Source organism: Oncorhynchus clarkii, chromosome 2, assembly GCF_045791955.1.
Source record: "Oncorhynchus clarkii lewisi isolate Uvic-CL-2024 chromosome 2, UVic_Ocla_1.0, whole genome shotgun sequence".
NCBI lineage: Eukaryota > Metazoa > Chordata > Actinopteri > Salmoniformes > Salmonidae > Oncorhynchus > Oncorhynchus clarkii.
This window is the reverse complement of record NC_092148.1, coordinates 49,987,734-50,002,840: the sequence shown is the minus strand read 5'-3', so window position 1 is coordinate 50,002,840 and position 15,107 is coordinate 49,987,734. Positions and strand designations below refer to the sequence as shown.

Below are 15,107 nucleotides of genomic sequence, written 5' to 3'. Positions count from 1 at the left end.
GCAGCGAATCACCTTCGGCAGTGATTACAGCTTTCTGGGTAAGTCTCTAAGAGCTTTGCACACCTGAATTTTACAATAAAATTCCTCAAGCTCTGTCAAGTTGGTTGTTGATCAATGGTAGACAGCGATTTAAGCCAAAACTGTAACTAGACCACTCAGGAAATCCAATGTTGTCTTGGTAAGCAGCTCCAGCGTACACTGAGTACACAAAACATTAAGAACGCCTGCTCTTTCTATGGCATAGACTGACCAAGTGAAAGATATGATCACTTATTGATGTCATTTGTTAAATCCACTTCAAATCAGTCTAGATGAAGCGGAGGAGACAGGTTAAATAAGGATTTCAAAGCCTTGACACAATTGAGACATGGATTGTGTCTGTGCGCCATTCAAAGGGTGAATGTGTAATATTTAAGTGCCTTTAAATGGGGTATGGCAGTCGGTGTCAGGCGCACCAGCTTGTGTAAAGAACTGCAACGCTGTGTCAAGAATGGTCCACCACCCAAAGGACATCCAGCCAACTTGATACAACTATGGAAAGCATTGTCGTCAAAATGAGCCAGCATCCCTGTGGAACGCTTGACGCCTTGTAGAGTCCATGCCCCCAACAAATTGAGGCTGTTCTGAGGGCAAAAGGGGGTGCAACTCAATAATAGGAAGGTGTTCCTAATGTTTTGTACACTCAGAGTGTTATATAGAGCCAAAATATCAATAAACTGGCAGTACATGTGTGTCTTCCCCCCGCTAAGCATCACTGGGACCAGAAGACCAGGGGACCACGCTGCCTGTGCTGGGACCAGAAGACCAGGGGACCACGCTGCCTGTACTGGGACCAGAAGACCACGCTGCCTGTGCTGGGACCAGAAGACCAGGGGACCACGCTGCCTGTACTGGGACCAGCTACCTCTTACACTTATTCACGCATACATTTCTTTAAAACATCCCGTGCGCTTTGTTCTTTTACCAAGTTTGGCGTTTTGTTCATCCCCATTTATGCCGTGTCGTTCCCAGCTCTACTCTGAGATGCAGGGTGTGTGTTGGTCATCCAGCGTGTAGTGAGGGGAGTGTGTTAATGTTAGAGAGCTTTGACCAGGCATTAGGACTGGCTCCAGGGTGATGTTTCCCCTAGGTACAGATCCATGATCGGCTTCCCCTCCACCAATCCTAACCTTAACCATTTGTAGGGGGGAAAAATGTAAAACAGATCCAAGATCAGTGCCTAGGGGCAACTTCACCCTACTCTATTTGAGTAGGCCTGAGAGACAGAGAGAGAGAGAGAGAGGGTTCCCACCTTCAAGTCTAGATACTCCAGGTCTTTCTTCAGTTGCATGTACGTATCGTCAACCTTCGGGCAGAGTGGAGAGATAAAGAAGAGTCAAATCAAAGCTTTACGACATTACAGTATGGAAGCCCACAGGATTTTGACAGGTATACGCTTCCATATTATAGATCTAACTGTATAGTGGATATTAGTTGCCGAATGAGTCACTGATAATACATATGATTATATGGCGCTACTCATTAACGGCAAATCTACCATGATGTGTTATAATAATTACCCCGTTCTACTATAATCATCTATAATGATCCATAATGGATTAGGAATTAAGGGTGAGATGATTGTAAGCCTAATGTCAAGAATATGCTTTTGGATGATTGCCATCCGTTAGGCTCGTTATAAGATGAGTAAAATATCAAAATGGGGAAAACGTTCATGTTGTCATCCAAAGCACGCACGCACCCGCGCACACACACTCACACACACACACACTCACTCACACACCCACTCACACACCCACTCACTCACACACACACTCACACAGAGAGAAAAACTGTACGTATTGGCACATTTAATTTATTATGAGCTTCTCGATGTTATAACCCCAGAGAGGCAAGACGTGCACATACAAAATGGAAGCACACTACAAGCAGCCGCTCCAAGATCACAAGCCCAAAAACGGCGCCACTTTGAAGCCAACTAGCAACATCTCAGCCAAACAAACTTAAAAAATAAAACACTAACCAAAATATAGTCGTTGCATAAGTATTCAGCCTAAATTAGATCAGGAGTCAAATTTGGCTGAACAAATCACATAAGTTAGATAGACTAATAACGGTGGACATGATTTTTGAATAACTAAGTCCTCCTCTGTCCCCCATACAGACAACATCTGTAAGATTCCTCAGTCAAGTTTTGAATTTCAAGCGCACATTCAACTACAAACGACCAGGGAGCTTTTCGAAAGCCTCATAAAGAAGGGCGCTGATTGGTAGATTGGGTAACAATAACAAAATCAGACATTAAGTTATTCATTATGCTGTGGATTATACTGTATATTAAAACCACCCAGACACATCAGAGCCACGGCCGTCATTCTGAACTGAGCTGCAGGACAGGAATGAAACTGCTCAGGGATGTTACCATCAGGACAACGGTGATTTTAAAACAAGTTACACAGTTCAATGTCTGAGATGGTAGAAAACTGAGGATGGAACAACAACATTGAAGGGATTCCACAATGATTACCTAAATGACAGCGTGGAATGAAGAACAGAAATATACAGAATGAAAATGCCAAAAACATGCATCTTGTACACAAAGGCACTAAAGTAATACTGAAAAAAAAAACACAGCAAAGGAACACACTTTTTGGCCTAAATGCAAAGCCTTATGTTTTGGGGCAAATCCAACACATCGGAGTAACTATCTCCTTATGTTCAAGCATGGTGGTGGCTGCATCATGGTATGGGTATGCTTGACATCAGCAAATACTGGGGAGTTTTTCCAGGATAAAAGGAAACAGAATGGAGCTAAGCACAGGCGAAATCCTAGAGGAAAACCTGCTTTAGTCTTCTTTACAACCTACAAACACAAGGCCAAATCTACACTGGAGTGGCTTACCAAGAAGACAGTGGATTTCCCTGAGTAGCCAAATTACAGTTTTGACTTAAATCTGCTTGGAAATCTATGGCAAGATGATCCCAGAACATCTTAACAGAGTTTGAGGAATTTTTAAAAGAATAAATGGGCAAATATTGCACAATCCAGGTGTGCAAAGCTCTTATAGACTTACCCAAAAAAAGAATCACAGCTGTAACCGACGCCAAAAGGTGTTTCTAACATGTGTTGACTCAGGGAGCTGTATACTTATGCAAACACTATACTTTAGTTATTTCATTTCTATTAATATTTAAAATACTTTTTCTTGCACTGTGACATTAGACTATTTTGAATCGATTGTTAATTAACAAAAAAAAAATTAAAATTCAATTTTGATCCCACTTTGTAACACAATAAAATGTGAAGAAACCTAAAGGGTCTGAATACTTTTGCAAGGCATCGTAGATGAATGAGTGTAATTTCTGATTGAATGATTCATTTCTTTGCTACTGTGGATACAGTGTTTTATAAGCTCATTTGGGCTGGGCATCTTGAAGATGCAAGACACTATAATAATGAAACAAATTAAAAAGCATAGAAAGGGACTATGGAGGGGGGGGGGGGGGGGCAGCCAGCACAGGCCAACGCTCACAAACAGCCATGCCCAGGTTGAGCTCACATTGGTGGGGTAAAGACGACCAGGCGCACTGGGGGCCCCCACCTGGCTGCTGCTGCCGTGGCCCATGGGGCCTAGGAAGGGCCCCAGATAAGAAGGGCCGGAGGAGAAGAGAGGGTTGTTTTTGGTGGTGAGGAAGTGGGGGCCAGAAGGGCTGTAGTTGAAGTGCTGCAGCTGGGTTAGCGTGTGGTGGCGAGCGGCGGCCATCTTTGCCTGATGCCTCCGGAGCTGAATGAGCAGGAGGGTGAGCTCCTCAGGCTGCGTGTGTAACAGTAGTGTGTCCCTCGGGGGAGAACGGGAGGAAATGGGGGAATTAACTCAACACCCCAACACAGACAGAGCGCTCAACGGTTAGCAAAGATACTCAGAGCTGTATAGAATCTATATAGTTAGGTTGAACTGTCGGTCATGTTAGCACCAAATGTTCAATGCCATTTACATTCAAACAAAGAAATCTTACTGGAACGCTAGGGAAAGTGGAGACATCACAAAAGTCTAACTGTAAATAGTAGTGGAGACACCAGTTTTGGAGGCAGTGTTACGCTTGCTAGCAAAGAAAGCTGTACAGTAGCTAACTAGCTAAAATGTTTCGCCCCACAGTTAGCCAGGTTATTTAATTATTTAACTAGCTAAAGTTATTTAGAGCTAGTTAGCTAGTAAAAGGGTACAGGAGTGGTGGCTAAAGTAACACTTGTGTCAATAACATGACAAAAAAACATGTGCTTCCAGTTGTTTTGACATTTTACAGATTAGGACGCAATCCAATTTCCAAGTGTTTTCTTGTCTTGGAACTTTTGATACCAACACGGCAGCCATTCAAATATCTGTATCTACACTGAACAAAAAAATAACGCAACATGTAAAGTGTTGGTTCCATGTTTCAAGAGCTGAAATAAAAGATCCTAGAAATGTTCCATATGCAAAAAAGCTTATTTCTCTCAAATGTTGTGCAAAAATGTGTTTACATCCCTGTTAGTGAGCATTTCTCATTTGCCAAGATAATCCATCCACCTGACAGGTGTGGCATATCAAAAAGCTGATTCAACAGCATGCTCATTACACAGGTGCACCTTGGGCTGGGGACAAAAAAAGGGCCATTAAAATGTGCCGTTTTGTCACACAACACAATGCCACAGATGTCTCAAGTTGAGGGAGCGAGTAATTGGCATGCTGACTGCCAGAATGTCCTCCAGAACTTTTCCCCAGAAAATTGAATTGTGAATTTCTCTAGCATAAGCCGCCTCCAACGTAGTTTTAGAAAATTTGGCATTACGTCCTCACAACCGTAGACCATGTGTAACCACGCAAGCCCAGGAACTCCACATCTGGCTTCTTTACCTGCGGGATCGTTTGAGACCAGCCATCCGGGCAGCTGATGAAACTATGGGTTTGCACAACCAAAGAATGTCTGCACAAACTGTCAAACAGTCTCAGGTAAGCTCATCTGCGTGCTCGTCGTCCTCAGCAGGGGCTTGACCTGACTGCAGTTCAGCATCCTAACCGACTTCAGATGGCCACTGGAACGCTAGAGAAGTGTGTGATCTTCACGGATGGATCCCAGTTTCAATTGCACTGGGCAGAAGGCGTTGTGTTGGCGAGCACTTTGCTGATGTCAAAATTGTGAACAGAGTGCCCCATCGTGGCAGTGGGATTATGTTATGGGCAGGCAAAAGCTATAGACAACGAACACAATTGCATTTTATTGATGGCAATTTAAAAGCAGAGATACTGTGACGAGATCCTGGAGGCCCATTGTCGTGTCATTCATCCATCGCCATCACCTCATGTTTCAGCATGATAATGCACAGCCCCATGTCGCAAGACACTGTACATAATTACTGGAAGATGAAAATGTCCCAGTTCTTCCATGGCCTGCATACTCACCAGACATGGCCACCCATTGAGCTTGTTTGGGGTGCTCTGGATCGAAGTGTACAACAGCGTGTTCCAGTTCCCAACAATATCCAGTAACTTCGCACAGCCATTGAAGAGGAGTGGGACAATATTCCACAGGCCCCAATCAGCCTGATCAACTCTATGCGAAGGAGATGTGTCGTGCAACATGACGCAAATGGAGGTCACACCAGATACTAACTGGATTTCTGATCCACGCCCCTATCTATTTTTTTTAAGGTACTGACTTTTAACCAATTTTGTTACGTTACAGCCTTATTCTAAAATATATTAAATTAATGTTTTTCCTCAAAATCTATACACAATACCACATAATGACAAAGCGAAAACATTTTTGCTATTTTATAAAACATTTTTAAACAGAAATACCTTATTTACATACGTATTCAGATCCTTTGCTATGAGACTCAAAATTCAGCTCAGGTGCATCCTGTTTCCATTGATCATCCTTGAGATGTTTCTACAACTTGATTGGAGTCCACCTGTGGTAAATTCAATTGATTGGACATGATTTGGAAAGACACACCTGTCTATATAAGGTCCCACAGTTGACAGAGCATGTCAGAGCAAAAACCAAGACATGAGGTCGAAGGAATTGTCTGTAGAGCCTAGAGACAGGATTGTGTCTAGGCACAGATCTGGGGAAGGGCACCAAAAAATGTCTGCAGCATTGAAGGTCCCCAAGAACACAGTGGCCTCCATCATTCTTAAATGGAAGAAGTTTGGAACCACCAAGACTCTTCCTTGAGCTGGCCACACCTTTGGCAGTGATTACAGCCTTGAGTCTTCTTGGGTATGACGCTACAAGCTTGGCACACCTGAATTTGGGGAGTTGACTAGTCTCCAAGCCAAACTGAGCAATCGAGGGAGAAGGGCCCTTAGTCAGGGAGGTGACCAAGAAGAGTGACCAGGAGAACCTTCCAGAAGGACAACCATCTCTGCAGCACTCCACCAATCAGGCCTTTATGGTAGAGTGGCCAGACGGAAGCCACTCCTCAGTAAAAGGCCCATGAGACAGCAAGCTTGAAGTTTGCCAAAAGGCACCTAAAGGACTCTCAGACCATGAGAAACATGATTCTCTGGTCTGATGAAACCAAGATTGAACTCTTTGGCCTGAATGCCAAGTGTCACATTTGGAGGAAACCTGCCCCCATCCCTACAGTGAAGCATGGTGGTGGCAGCTTCATGCTGTGGCAATGTTTTTCAGCAACAGATTCTGGGAGACTAGTCAGAATCGAGGGAAAGATGAGCAGAGCAAGGTACAGAGAGATCCTTGATGAAAACTTGCTCCAGAGCGCATAGGACCTCAGACTGGGGCAAAGGTTCACCTTCCAACAGAACAACGACCCGAAGCACACAGCCAAGACAATGCAGCAGTGACTTTGGGACAAGTCTCAATCTCCTTGAGTGGCCCAGCCAGAGCCCGGACTTGAACCTGATCAAACATCTCTGGAGAGACCTGAAAATATCTGTGCAACGATGCTCCCCATCCAACCTGACAGAGCTTGAGAGGATCTGCAGAGAATAATGTGAGAAACTCCCCAAATACAGGTGTGCCAAGCTTGTAGCGTCATACCCAAGAAGACTCAAGGCTGTAATCACTGCCAAAGGCGTTTCAAACGGAGTAAATGGTCTGAATACTTATGTAAATGTGATATTTCAGTTTTTTATTTTTAATACAGAAATTTCTCTTAGTTATTATGGGGTATGGTTTGTAGATTGATGAGCGAAAAAACAAACAATTTAATACATTTTAGAATAAGGCTGTAATGTAACAAAATGTGGAGAAAGTCAAGGGGTCTGAATACTTTCCAAATGCACTGTATCTGTAGTCCCAGTCATGTGAAATCCATAGATTAGGGCCTAATGAATTCATTTCAAATGGACTGATTTCCTTATATGAACTGTATCTCAGTAAAATCTTTGAAATTGTTACATGTTGTGTTTATATTTTTGTTCAGTGTATATCGGAAACCTGAAATGTGTATGGAGCAGAATGTTGCTGATTCTCATCCCATCCTTGTAAAGAAGTACTGTAAATTAAGCTAATTGGAAAGTGTCCAGGTTATTCAAGAAACACTGGATCTTTGACTTTATGTCGGCATCTAATACAACATGCTTGGGTTGTGACTGGGTGCGTGACTCCATACCGTTTTCCCGTGAAGGCTGGGCGCGCTGACCGTGTGTGTGATGTAGTTGGAGGGAGGCATGGACCTTCTCTCGATGGTGGCAGCCTGGCAAACACAACCCACACACACTGCAGTTAACAGTCTTAATCTGACATTATTACCTCCGCAAAAATACTGTCCGAAAAATTTAATAAACCTGCTATGAAACATTCAAAAGTTTCATTCCCCTTCGTCTTACCTTGAATAGTTGAGACTTGGCTCTTCGTGGGGACCCAGCCACCGGCATGTCCAGTGCATCTCTCCCCCCCTGGGGCATTACCACCACCCGGTTAGCGGGTGTGTGGGGCCTCCGTGGCGGGGAAAGGGCCCTGGAGCTCTGGGGGCCCGGTGGGAGGATATCGGAGGGGTCTGGGGGCACCGACACACAGCGGGGAACCTCCGAACTGGATCGCGGGGCCGAGGGGGGCACCGTGGAGGGGGGCCTGGGCCCGAAGGGGTAGTCCGGGGCAGGTGTGTAGAGGGGGGCAGTGGGACTGCCGTGGCGGAACTGGTGGCGCTGCTGCCACTCGTAGAGCTGCCACACGGTGCCAGGCCCACCGATGCCACCCCCGTCCCTGGCGCCGGTACCCTGGGGGTCTGAGGGTCCGAGTCGGAAGTGGCTGAGGCGGTCCTGTGCGTATTTGTACTCCCCTTGGCGCGCGGCGGTCGGGGGGCTGTGACGGGGGAGGGTGCCCCCTCTTGAGGGGGGGCTATGGGAGAGAGAACAGGGAAGAGGCCGGAGGTCAGACAAAAGCAAGGCTGTGAACTTTGTATCATTGTGTTGCCGATATACATTTGACTGGCTTAGCAGGGTCGGAGTATTGTGCTGAACGTAAACCTTAATGTTTTGAGCGACTCTATGCGTACATTATTCCAAGAACCCCACTAGAGGGAGATGTTGGCTATGACCCCCATAATGTACTTGCAGTATATCAACCATACCTAAACACTGAAACCGCTTACCTAGTAGAATGTGTGTGTATGATAAAGTATGTGTTTGAATATGCATCACAATAAACATATGCGAGTGTGAATGCTCATGCTGTGCACGTGTAAAGTTTTATTAGTAATAGAGCATGTACGGGATACATATGGTACTCATTGTCTAACGAAATGCTTATAAGAGTAGGCCAATGTGTTTGAACTCAAGATATGAGTGTCTATGTGTTTGTAATTAAATACCATTTGAATGCACAGTGATAAACACCTAGACGAGTGGTGGTGTGACCTGTGAACCGTGACCTTTACCCTTTGTGCTCGGCCTTCTGCACCTTGACCCAGTGCTCCACCTGCTCCAGGGCGCTCCTCCTCTGCACCTGCCTTTGACTGTCAACCACCTGGGGCGTCAGCGTGGCCCTCTGGTACGTCCCCGTCCCCATCCCGTTGGGTTCCGGAGTGGGTGTCCCGTTCCTCAGACAGGCCCCGGGGGGCAGGGTGAAGGCGCCGCGCGACGGGGCGCGCGATGGCACCCTGGAGGGGGGCGCGGATGTGGGTGCGGAGGCGGAGTCAGGAGTTAGGGAGGGAAGGGGAGGGAGACTGTTAGGAGGGACGGCGTCCATTTCAATTTCCACGCTTCCGCCGCCGAGGGAAGGAATCTTGGAAGTGATGAGATTGAGTGTGTCGTTCCGGAAGCTACGGGGCTCCTCGGTTTCTCGGATATCGGCAGGTTCGAGGACCACTCCATCGCTATGGAGATGGGGGTCGGCTCGGGGTTCGCGTGAGGTCTTTGTGTAGTTGTTGACGTGGTTGGTTTGGGGGACCCCCTTGCGTTCCGACGTGTTGGGCATTTCCGATTTCTCCGATGTTTCCGATGGTCTAGGAGAGGAACAGAACGGGAGATGGTTTGACTCTCTGTTTCAACACATAGGAACAACAGAATTATTGACATTTGCTATTGTATCAGGACAGTAACTAGGGTTGCAAAATTCCCAGTAACTTTCCCACTTATTTTGTTTCCACATTTTTCATACCTCTAACCTCTCACAGGAGTTAATGTTAGATGTTACTTTTTGTAATTTACTAGAGAATCATTATTTCATCCCTTCATATCGCCAATCGCAACCAAGTGAGGTGTTAACATTAGCATAGCCTAACGTGAATGAAGGGCCCGTCAAAATAGGATATAGGAACATAGCTAGGGAAAGGGGAAGTCGGGGCTAATTCCATCTAAATGAAGAGAGAACTGGGCTACTTAGCGTTAGCAATTAGCGTAGCCTAGCCTCCCAGGTCTCTCAGGCTGACAGCCACTAAAAATAGCTCAGGGTGTCTAATGTACTGGCGGGAATGAGCAGTCATACTTGCGACGATGGACACAATCATTTCCCTCCGATGATATGAGCTTCTCATTCATCAAATACAGCGCTCCAGGACCGTTTAGTCATAAGAGCCACAGTGAATTGGTTGGCTATAACACACATCCCGCACACACACACACACATCCCACACACACACACACACACACACATCCACCCACACACATCCACCCACACACACACATCCACCCACACACATCCACCCACACACATCCACCCACACACATCCACCCACACACACACACACGTACGTACAGTATGCAGCATACAGTGGGGTCATGAAGTGGCATGGCTCAATCTGATGGGTCCATACTTCTAAACATTAAAATGAAAATCATTGACATAGTACGCTACATGTTAGCTTTTCCCATCCCGAAAACCTGGCACACTTAGCCTTATGACAACAAGACCAGCTGGACATGATTATTTCCTGGGACAAACACTTGCATCTGCCAAATCCAAATGTTGATGCAGTTGGATGTGACTGAACACCTCGCCATGAAAGCGTCCTTAACAGAAGTGAAAAACTTTGAAATGTTGAAGTACATTTGCTGCGATAGTCTGTTTCGAAGGGAAATCAAAACCATTGCAAACGAAGGTGAGAAATCTCTTTAATGAGGAGCTTCATGGGAGTGTCTCTTGCAGACCAACACAAAGTCTACAGGGCTGTAATGTTCCCGGAGCGACGCTCCGCCACCTCTCAGAACGGTGCCTGTTCAGGGAAGGTTCCATCAAAGCTGAATCAAATGTCTCACAAGATCGCTTAATGATTATTTAGTATTCGACATGGGCCTAGCACACCGAATAGAACAGCATAATGTTACTGTTATTTGAATTGTGCATTCAGATGGCAGTAACAAACACTTCATTTGTTTTGTAGGCTAAACGTACATGTACAACGTTTTATATCCATTATATAAAGTCGAGCATCGAAGACCAGCAGTGAACCTTTCTTTCTCCTTAATTAACAGAAACGCTTGACGCGAGGGGGGCCTCAAACCCACGGTTACTGTACCCCGAAGATTCAGTCAACTGCCTTACCCGTATACCCCATCTGACCGTGATGATAATGGAGGAACATGACAGCTATATGAAAAGACCAGAAGGCCCATCAACGGGGGAAAAAAAATAAAAATCCACACTGTACGATAAACTTAAACATTGTATAGAGCTCCTTTATCTATGCTGAATCAGGAAAAGGCCTTCCCCAAACTGTTGCCACAAAGTTGGAAGCACAAAATTGTCTAGAATGCCATTGTATACTGTAGCATTAAGATCTCCCTTCACTGGAACTAAGGGGCCTAGGCTGAATCATGAAAAACAGCCCCAGACCATTATTCCTCCTCCACCAAACTTTACAGTTGGCACTATGCATTCGGGTAGATAGCTGACTCCTGGCATCTGCCAAACCCAGATTTGTCCGTCAGACTGCCAGATGGTGAAGTCTGATTTATCACTCCAGGGAATGCGTTGCCACTGCTCCAGAGTCCAATGGTGGCAAGCTTTACTCCAGCCAACGCTTGGCATTGCGCATGGTGATCTTAGGCTTGTGTGCGACTGCTCGACCACGGAAACCCATTTTATGAAGCTCCCGAAAAAACAGTTATTGGGCTGACGTTGCTTCCAGACGCAATTTGGAACTCGGTAGTGAGTCTTGCAACTGTGGACAGATAATTTTTATGTGCTTCAGCACTCGGCGGTCCCATTCTGTGAGCTTGTGTCTCCTACCACTTCGTTCTGATGCTCCTAGGTGTTTCCACTTCAGAATAACAGCACTTACAGTTGACCAGGGCAGCTCTAGCAGGGCAGATATTGGACTAACTGACTTGTTGGAAAGGTGGCATCCTATGAGAGTGCCACATTGAAAGTCACTGAGCTCTTCAGTAAGGCCATTCTACTGCCAAAGTTTGTCTATGGAGATTGCATGGCTGTGTACTCAATTGTATACTTCTGTCAGCAGCCGGTGTGGCTGAAATAGCCGAATCCACTAATTTGAAGATGTGTCCACATACTTTTGCATATATACTGAAAACGTGTCTTTTTAGCATTAGTAGCTAGTAGCCTAGTAAAGAATGTGCCATGCAATATTGGCACACTACACGTGTGACAGACCAAGCCGAACAAAAGTAAACCTTCAATTTAGAGGTTTCAAATATCCCTCTGGTAGCCAAGTTGACCTATTTTATGAAGTGCCATTGGTTGGTGGATTTAAAGTCTAAGATCTTTGATAGGCCGATGCAGAATTTGTTAGCGGAAATAATCTTTGCCAGCTGGTGCTGTTAGCATAGTGTGCCAGGCTATCTCATGAGAACAGCTAACATGTAGCAGTGCAACTTCGTCAACGATTTTGAGACAGTTTAAGTTTAAACTTGTTTTAATGTTTCCAAGTATGAACCCAATATGTTTGCATTAATTCTGTGTATATCTTATATATTTTATATCCCAATATTTATCACATTTGGCCCCTTGTTTTCAACGGACACAAAGCCTCTGACCACAGTTCCACTAAATGAGATGCCCTCGTCTCGACAGCAGGCACAGCTTGTTGTGAACATGGAGGTCTCGGTCTCTGTTCGTTCCTGTAGCGTAGTGAAGCGACCTGTCACACGCCTGCTATGTGTGTAGACCCACCTGGTCTGACAGGGAATCGGACTCCTACACAACACCACCGCTACCTGGGCCTCATCAATCTCTGTCTGATACACACTGCCTCGCTCTCTCTCACACACTCTCTTTCACTATCATTCTTGTCTGTCTCTGTCTCCGTCCGTCCGCCCGTGTGTGTGTGTGTCTGTCCGTATCCAACTGCCTGTCCGTCTGTCTGGGCAGACAGACAGACGCGGGTGGAAAACTAGGGGCAAAATGTGATAAATATTGGGACATAAAATACCTAAGATATACACAGAATTAATGCAAACATATTGGGTTCATACTTGGAAACATTAAAACAAGTTTAAACTTAAACTGTCTCAAAATCTGCATCATCATTGACGAAGTCGCACGTGATACAATGCTACATGTTAGCTGTTCCCATGAGATAACCTGGCACACTATGCTAACAGCACCAGCTGGCAGAGATTATTTCCGCTAACAACTTCTGCATCGGCCTATCAAAGATCTTAAGACTTTAAATCCACCAACCAATGGCACTTCATAAAATAGGTCAACTTGGCCCTTGAGGGACATTTGAAACCTCCAAATTGAAGGTTCACTTTTGTTCGGCTTGGTCTGTCACACGTGTAGTGTGCCAATATCGCATGACACATTTTATTACGAGGTTCATTCCCCATAATACAAGTTTTCACATATAAAGTATATATGCAAAAGTATGTGGACACCCCTTCAAATTAGTGGATTTGGATATTTCAGGATGTCACCTATCCAAAAAATCAGCTAGTCAAATTTCTGCCCTGCTAGAGCTGCCCCAGTCAACTGTAAGTGGTGTTATTGTGAAGTGGAAACGTATAGGAGCATCAGAACGAAGTGGTAGGCCACACAAGCTCACAGAATGGGACCGCGGAGTGCTTAAGCACATAAAAATCATCTGTCCTCAGTTGCAACACTCACTACCGAGTTTCAAATTGCGTCTGGAAGTAATGTCAGCACAATAACTGTTTGTCCGGAGTGACTGTCTGTCCGTCCGTGTTTGTCCTTGTCCACCTGCCCGTATTCATCCGCCTGTCCGTCTGTGTCTGTCTCTGCCTGTCGGACGGACAGCCCGTCTGTGTCTGTCTCTGCCTGTCGGACGGACGGCCCGTCCGTGTCGGTCTCTGCCTGTCGGACGGACGGCCCGTCCGTGTCGGTCTCTGCCTGTCGGACGGACGGCCCGTCCGTGTCGGTCTCTGCCTGTCGGACGGACGGACAGCCCGTCTGTGTCTGTCTCTGCCTGTCGGACGGACGGACAGCCCGTCTGTGTCTGTCTCTGCCTGTCGGACGGACGGACAGCCCGTCTGTGTCTGTCTCTGCCTGTCGGACGGACGGACAGCCCGTCTGTGTCTGTCTCTGCCTGTCGGACGGACGGACAGCCCGTCTGTGTCTGTCTCTGCCTGTCGGACGGACGGACAGCCCGTCTGTGTCTGTCTCTGCCTGTCGGACGGACGGACAGCCCGTCTGTGTCTGTCTCTGCCTGTCGGACGGACGGACAGCCCGTCTGTCTGTCTCTGCCTGTCGGACGGACGGACAGCCCGTCTGTGTCTGTCTCTGCCTGTCGGACGGACGGACAGCCCGTCTGCGTCTGTCTCTGCCTGTCGGACGGATGGACAGCCCGTCTGCGTCTGTCTCTGCCTGTCGGACGGACGGATGGACAGCCCGTCTGCGTCTGTCTCTGCCTGTCGGACGGACAGCCCGTCTGCGTCTGTCTCTGCCTGTCGGACGGACGGATGGACAGCCCGTCTGCGTCTGTCTCTGCCTGTCGGACGGACGGATGGACAGCCCGTCTGCGTCTGTCTCTGCCTGTCGGACGGACGGATGGACAGCCCGTCTGCGTCTGTCTCTGCCTGTCGGACGGATGGACAGCCCGTCTGCGTCTGTCTCTGCCTGACGGACGGACGGATGGACAGCCCGTCTGCGTCTGTCTCTGCCTGTCGGACAGACGGATGGACAGCCCGTCTGCGTCTGTCTCTGCCTGTCGGACAGACGGATGGACAGCCCGTCTGCGTCTGTCTCTGCCTGTCGGACGGACGGATGGACAGCCCATCTGCGTCTGTCTCTGCCTGTCGGACGGATGGACAGCCCATCTGCGTCTGTCTCTGCCTGTCGGACGGATGGACAGCCCGTCTGCGTCTCTCTCTGCCTGTCGGACGGACGGATGGACAGCCCGTCTGCGTCTGTCTCTGCCTGTCGGACGGACGGATGGACAGCCCGTCTGCGTCTGTCTCTGCCTGTCGGACGGACGGATGGACAGCACGTCTGCGTCTGTCTCTGCCTGTCGGACGGATGGACAGCACGTCTGCGTCTGTCTCTGCCTGTCGGACGGACGGATGGACAGCACGTCTGCGTCTGTCTCTGCCTGTCGGACGGATGGACAGCCCGTCTGCGTCTGTCTCTGCCTGTCGGACGGACGGACAGCCCGTCTGCGTCTGCCTCTGCCTGTCGGACGGACGGACAGCCCGTCTGCGTCTGTCTCTGCCTGTCGGACGGACGGACAGCCCGTCTGC

General features: G+C 47.4%; 1 protein-coding gene across 10 annotated transcripts in view; it reads right to left on the bottom strand.

Annotated features, from left to right (window-relative positions):
* Window positions 1-15,107, bottom strand: part of LOC139368980 (pleckstrin homology domain-containing family A member 7-like) — a 163,663-nt gene that overhangs the window by 20,965 nt on the left and 127,591 nt on the right. For 6 of the 10 annotated variants that reach the window (XM_071108544.1, XM_071108554.1, XM_071108560.1 and 3 more), the window contains 4 exons: window positions 8,888-9,454; window positions 7,839-8,349; window positions 7,622-7,705; window positions 1,292-1,345 (listed from right to left, as the gene is read on the bottom strand). In XM_071108544.1, the coding sequence (XP_070964645.1) occupies window positions 1,292-1,345; window positions 7,622-7,705; window positions 7,839-8,349; window positions 8,888-9,454 (1,216 nt within the window). Of the gene's footprint in view, window positions 1-1,291; window positions 1,346-3,560; window positions 3,816-7,621; window positions 7,706-7,838; window positions 8,350-8,887; window positions 9,455-15,107 lie in introns of all 10 variants that reach the window. The other 4 variants (XM_071108517.1, XM_071108524.1, XM_071108534.1 and 1 more) reach the window with 3 other exon arrangements.